Raw genomic sequence first — 6,148 nt, 5'->3', positions numbered from 1 at the left:
GGAATGCAGTGCCAAGCAGTTCCCTTTCGGTCTACAAAGCCACTGGGGACACATCACAAATAAAGATAAGATGCCCACCAACTTTGACATAACAAGCAGGTAAGCAGCTTCCTCGCTTTAATCATTATTCCCGAAACTAATGTCCCTTTTCTGTAAAGCTACCGCTACGAGTAGTGAAATGATTAAAGGATGGATCCAATTCATCAACCAACAAAATTTCCCATGATTGGTTCTAGTGGAAAAATAAGAAATTCCCATCAATTCCCTCTGATACCTTGGTCTGGACCATGAAGCAGGTATTGTATTTTTCGTAACCCTTGCTGCACTAAGTCACTAACCCCAAAAGTTAACCTTGGTGGACCTGAATGTTCACACATAAGATAACAGGTTCTCCTACCATGTAGAAAGCCAGGATTAGTGACTAGGTACAATGACAATTAGAGTGGCAAGACAGTGCTTGGGCAACACTCAGCACGTTATCACTATTTACATGGTTGAGTGGTAGGAAAGTTTAATATCATTTTTCCAAATATCTGGAGTGATTTGTTATTTCAATTGTTAACCGAAGCTTTTATTTTTTTATTTTTGATAGTTGTGGGAAGAGGATTTAAACCCTAGACATCTCTATATGAATAATAAGTCTAGGGATGCACCCTATTTCATATTCAACTAATGTGTCAAGTTGTGATTTGTGCATAACAAAAATTATCTTAATTGGACTCACTTGAATGTGACATTACTCCCATCATAAGTTTACAACTCCATTAGATTTAAAATTAAGTGCGAAACTGGTTGCGTTCATAGGATTGTTGCTGCTAAATCTACCAAAAAATATGTCAATTGAGCTATGCCCAAAACAGCCAAAACTATTTTCAACCAAAACTTTATCCATCATTATGGCTCTCTCATTTGATCATAGCCTTAAAGAGCACGTTCCACCTGAGGAAGCAGCAAAAACAAATACTAAAAATTAAAGTGGGACTAATCAATGCAAAATACCCATTTTTCACTTTATTCCCTCGCACACTTTGAGTCACCAACCACAGCCACTACATATACATGACGACCATCAAGGAATTACTCACATATTGGAGGGAGGGGTCTATCTGAGTCCTTGCTTTGGCTGCAAAAATGGTTTCAACTTCTCCTACTAAGGTGAGAGAGCATGACCACCCTCGTTACATATTCATACTGACTATTTTCTTCACTATATTAATTCTAGATTCCTTAGCTCACTGTTTGTAAATTTTGAACTCTAGCAGGAAGTTGCTAATTCAGACGGCAAATGGATAGAGGAGGACACCTCACGCCATGCCAAATGGTGGTACTCAACTTTTCACACTGTCACAGCTATGATAGGTGCAGGAGTACTCAGCCTGCCTTATGCCATGGCCTACTTAGGATGGTACATATTGGACTCAACTAAACTCAACTTATATATAAGCCTCTTACTCTAATCTGCACAAACCAAAACTACTATACTAACTGTCTTTTTTATTTATTTATTTTTATTTTTATTTTTATTTTTATAAATAATAACTCATATCCTTGTTCAGGGGTCCAGGGACACTGGTTTTGGCAATATCATGGTGCATGACCTTGAACACAATGTGGCAGATGATACAACTCCATGAATGTGTTCCAGGCACTCGTTTTGATCGATACATTGACCTCGGTCGACATGCCTTTGGGCCAAAACTCGGACCTTGGATTGTGCTTCCCCAGCAACTTATTGTTCAGGTTGGGTGTGACATAGTGTATATGGTCACTGGGGGAAAGTGCCTCAAGAAATTTATGGAGATGGCCTGCACCAATTGCACACAGCTCAAACAATCTTACTGGATTTTGATCTTTGGAGGCATCCATTTCTTCTTGTCTCAGCTACCCAACTTTAATTCTGTTGCTGGTGTTTCGCTAGCAGCAGCAGTCATGTCACTAAGGTACCAACTTATGCATGCTTGTTCAGCTTAGATTTTGGGTACATGGTAGACTTAGAACACCTTCTGGGAAAGTAAGTAATTTTTGACTGATTTCTAAGCCAAAAGAAAATAATGGAAAGAAAGTATTATGTTAGGTTGGGAAATGATGGAAGGCGTAAGTTGGATGGTACTGGAACCGACTTATCTACTCTCTCAACTCAGATTAAAGTTGGTTTGACATAGAATTAAACAAATTAAGGACTTAGAACTGCATCAATTGAAGCAAAAACAACCCAAGTTCTGTAGATAAAGGTTGTGTTGCTTATATTTGAGTTGGTTAAGCAACACTTATTAAAGTATATTGTTTTAGTTGTTCTATACTTGTCAGAAGGTGAAAAATTTTCATTAAACAAATTAGTTGGTCAAGGCTTCGCAATCCTTAAAAGAATAAATTGGTAATTTTAGTGGCACAACGTTCAGCCCTGGTTCAAGCATCTAAATCTTGATATTTCCAGCAAACTAAGACATTATTAAGCCACCTGATTATAACTCCTCTCAGCATAAATGAACTCATAGGCCATGCCTCCCTTGAACTTTGAAGTATATATGAGAGGGTGTTCCCTTCTTCCCTCTGTTTGTTCTTGGCCATTGAAATTCAACCATCCTTACTCAGATACCAGACAAGGAAACTACTGTTTGGGTCATAATTTTTTCCCTTAACATGGACATTCTATAACCATAATTCATGTCTATAGGTACTGATTTATATATACAAAAGAGAGAGGTTATAATTAAAATAAATAAAAACCATTAATGATACAAAAGAGAGAGGTCATAATTAAAGGCATCCACGTGCTTGATGAACTTTTGGTGAACCATGCACAACAAATCATGAACCACTTTGAGAAAAATAGGCAGCTCAAGTGGCAAAAAGATGCATCCAAGAACACTAGGGGTTCATAAACTAGAGCAATTTTCCAATTTTTTATCCAACTTACTTGAGAACCATCAATCCTATGAATTTCTGGCTATTTTGTAAAGCAGCTTACTCTAGAAACAACTGTGTAAAATATTGAAAGATAGTGTATTTAAATACATCTTTCTAAATTGCAGTTATTCAACTATAGCCTGGGTGGGTTGCTTGGCTAGAGGTCAGATAGATGATGTGAGCTATGCTTACAAAAAAACTAGCTCAGCTGATTACATGTTTCGTGTCTTCAATGCATTGGGACAAATCTCTTTTGCATTTGCTGGGCATGCGGTGGCCCTTGAAATTCAGGCCACAATTCCATCAACTCCTGAGAGGCCTTCAAAGGTACCCATGTGGAAAGGTGCACTTGGAGCCTATTTTATCAATGCAATATGCTACTTCCCGGTGGCCCTTATTGGATACTGGGCATTTGGGCAAGATGTTGATGACAATGTGCTAATGAATCTCAAGAAACCTGCGTGGCTCATTGCCTCTGCTAACCTAATGGTGGTCATCCATGTCATAGGCAGCTATCAGGTACAAATTTATGGTTCTCAGTTTATATGGTATACATGCATGGTACACGTGCATGTTTGCTTATATTTGTCTCTCCATTTAAAATCGATTCATTCATAGTTTACATTAGCTATTACAAATCTAAAAGCGTATACAATGTCACTTTATTTAAACTTTTAAATGTCAATTTAGTCCATACAATTTAAATCCAAGAAATAAAATTTAAACTATGAAATTGGCTCTCTCCATTTCACTTGAAATGGAGGTGATTATGTTCCTTTATATATTTATACATACACACACACACTACATGAGGATTGCAGCAACATGTAATGAAGAAAGATGTGTAGGTCTATGCCATGCCTGTATTTGACTTGCTGGAGAGGATGATGGTGAAAAAGATGAATTTCCCACCAGGAATTGCACTTAGACTCATCGCTAGATCTTCTTATGTAGGTGAGGCTCTTCTTGACATTTCAAAGGACCAGAGCCGGAGAGAGAGAGATAGGCAGAGAGGGATAAATTTCGTCACACTCTTTTAATTAAAACCACTAATAAGTTCCTGAAATATTGCAGCATTTACATTATTCGTTGGAGTCACCTTCCCTTTCTTTGGGGATCTTCTTGGTTTCTTTGGCGGATTTGGATTTGCTCCCACTTCATATTTTGTAAGTTTCTCTTCTGTTGTTTCATTCCCCACCAATGACACACTACAACTGAAAGAGTAAATTAATATTGAGCACTGTTGCAGCTCCCCAGTATTATGTGGCTAGTGATCAAGAAGCCAAAAAGATTTACCGCCAAATGGATAATCAACTGGGTAAATCATATTGTGCAAACAGTATCCCTTTTCTTCTTTTGGTAATTAAATGATTATTTATCCACTGATGCAAGTCGTTTATGTGTTGCAGAGTTGCATATTCGTTGGAGTTTTTATTATGTTGGCATCCACAATTGGCGGCTTCCGGAATATTATTGCTGATGCATCCTCATATAGCTTCTACACATAAATTATGGTGATTTTATGTCATTGGATGGAAAATGTAATTGAGTTGGCTAAACTCATTTTTCTGATGACCTTTTCTTTATATATAATGGAGTGGAAAATGTAATGAGCTCAAAACAATATATATATATATATATATATATATATTTTTCAATAGAGGGGATCCATTCTGCATAATAACATTTTTTTTGCATATGAAATTGGCCTTAAAGAAAAGAAATGGGGAACTAAGAAGCCTAAAACTGGCTTTTTTCTCTCTTCAGAAGTCAGGGATGTGCTTTATTTTCATGAAAAGTTGGAAACCAATGCCACGAAATTTGTATAATCAAAACTGATCAATAATTTGTCAACTTGAAGTACATCACATTTACTAAAAAATAAAATAAAACAGAAGTGTGCTCTATTTTTAAGGAACAACACATTAGAAAATTTTATAATGGATCATAAAAGAGTTCAGTTGTTTTAAATGTTATATATAGCTAAATTTCCACGGAATATCCAGCTTTATTTATTAAGAAATTGTGGGGTCTGGTCTGGTCTGGTCTGGTCAATGAGAAAAAGACTACCAGTGAGTTCTCTTTATCAGACTTGCAAAAGCATAGAAAAGAAAAGAAAAGACATATCAACAACTTCAGAAAGGCTAGCTTTTGTTTGGTTACGGAATAACATGTAAAAAGAACATTGACAATATGACACTAACTTCTACTAGTTTTGTTTTTGTTTTTCTTTCTCCCTTTTTTACTTGAGAATCTTACTGCTACTAGTTAATTGAGCATTTTTCCAATTCTACTCCCACAAAAATTTGTGGTTATCCATTAATTAATTTAAAATTTCTTCATTTAAATGTTCTTGGTTACTGCTAAAAGTATTGCAGCTTAATTGATATTTTCTATATTCCAAAGGCCGACCTAAAATAGTTTGAGACCTAAGGTAAAAATTTGAAAGAGACATTTTTATATTTAAGTATCACTTAAATAATATTTAGTTTATTTTTTATATTATAATATTTTATTTCAAATCTATTATTATTTCTTACCTTAATATGACTAATTAACCTAGAATGAAATAGTGATACTTCCAATTTTACTATATAAGTTTTATAAACTAGTGTGTCACCAATAAGAAAAATTTATTCAAGAGTGTAATGATGTGTCATTTATTATATTGTTTAACTGACACTAATCATATTCTTGTCACATCAATTTGTAAATTTTTTGTTGTTGTCAAATGTGTAGTAGCTTTAACATTTTTCATTCACTTAATGGTAATTGGGTTGAATTTCTATTAATTCTTTTGTGTGTGTGTGTGTGTGTGTGTAGAGAAATGGTAAAATTACTACAAAAAACTTACAAACTATGTGGTAGAGACTAGAGAGGTGACACTTCAACAAAAGAATAAATGAGTATTTAATCACTTTTTGTGATTAGTTACATATAAAATTATAAGACTAATGTACTAAAACTGGCAGTGTTACTAACATGACTCTAATCTTTTTGGGCCTTCTTAAGTGCAGGGAAAAAAATCTATAGCATAACTCACATATATATTTTTTAAATAATAATAAATAAATAAAACCTTATTGCCCCCATATTTCGGGGCCTTTCTATATTAGGGGGCTCTAGGCCGGCCTTATGTGTTTCTAATAAAGACATCCATTGTAACAATCCAAAGAAAAGTGCTAGCCACATCTACGCTATCTCTTAAAAGGACCAGTCACAATTGAAGCTCCTTGCAATT

The 6,148-nt window shown here is 35.2% G+C and overlaps 1 protein-coding gene across 3 annotated transcripts; it reads left to right on the top strand.

The window, feature by feature from the left end:
- Positions 1-995: 995 nt before the first annotated feature.
- LOC142608202 (lysine histidine transporter-like 6) lies at positions 996-4,586 on the top strand. Of its 3 annotated transcripts, none has more exons than XM_075779928.1 (8): positions 996-1,155; positions 1,263-1,405; positions 1,557-1,940; positions 3,033-3,426; positions 3,756-3,861; positions 3,982-4,073; positions 4,157-4,225; positions 4,317-4,586. In XM_075779928.1, the coding sequence occupies exons 1-8, from the start codon at positions 1,132-1,134 to the stop codon at positions 4,413-4,415; spliced, it is 1,311 nt and encodes a 436-aa protein (XP_075636043.1). In that variant the 5' UTR covers positions 996-1,131; the 3' UTR covers positions 4,416-4,586. The 3 variants fall into 3 exon arrangements, with proteins under 3 accessions (XP_075636043.1, XP_075636042.1, XP_075636044.1); XM_075779927.1 differs by having other exon boundaries at positions 1,260-1,405; XM_075779929.1 differs by lacking the exon at positions 3,756-3,861 and having other exon boundaries at positions 1,260-1,405.
- Positions 4,587-6,148: the final 1,562 nt, after the last annotated feature.

The sequence above is a fragment of the Castanea sativa genome, chromosome 8 (assembly GCF_040712315.1).
Source record: "Castanea sativa cultivar Marrone di Chiusa Pesio chromosome 8, ASM4071231v1".
NCBI classification, from domain to species: domain Eukaryota; kingdom Viridiplantae; phylum Streptophyta; class Magnoliopsida; order Fagales; family Fagaceae; genus Castanea; species Castanea sativa.
This window is presented reverse-complemented; position numbering and strand designations above follow the sequence as displayed.

Coding starts and splice junctions, on each gene's coding strand:
- LOC142608202 (XM_075779927.1), top strand. CDS start 1,132: ATGGTTTCAACTTCTCCTACTAAG. Junction 1,941..3,032: donor GCAGCAGTCATGTCACTAAG/GTACCAACTTAT, acceptor TCTAAATTGCAG/TTATTCAACTATAGCCTGGG. Junction 3,862..3,981: donor CGCTAGATCTTCTTATGTAG/GTGAGGCTCTTC, acceptor GAAATATTGCAG/CATTTACATTATTCGTTGGA.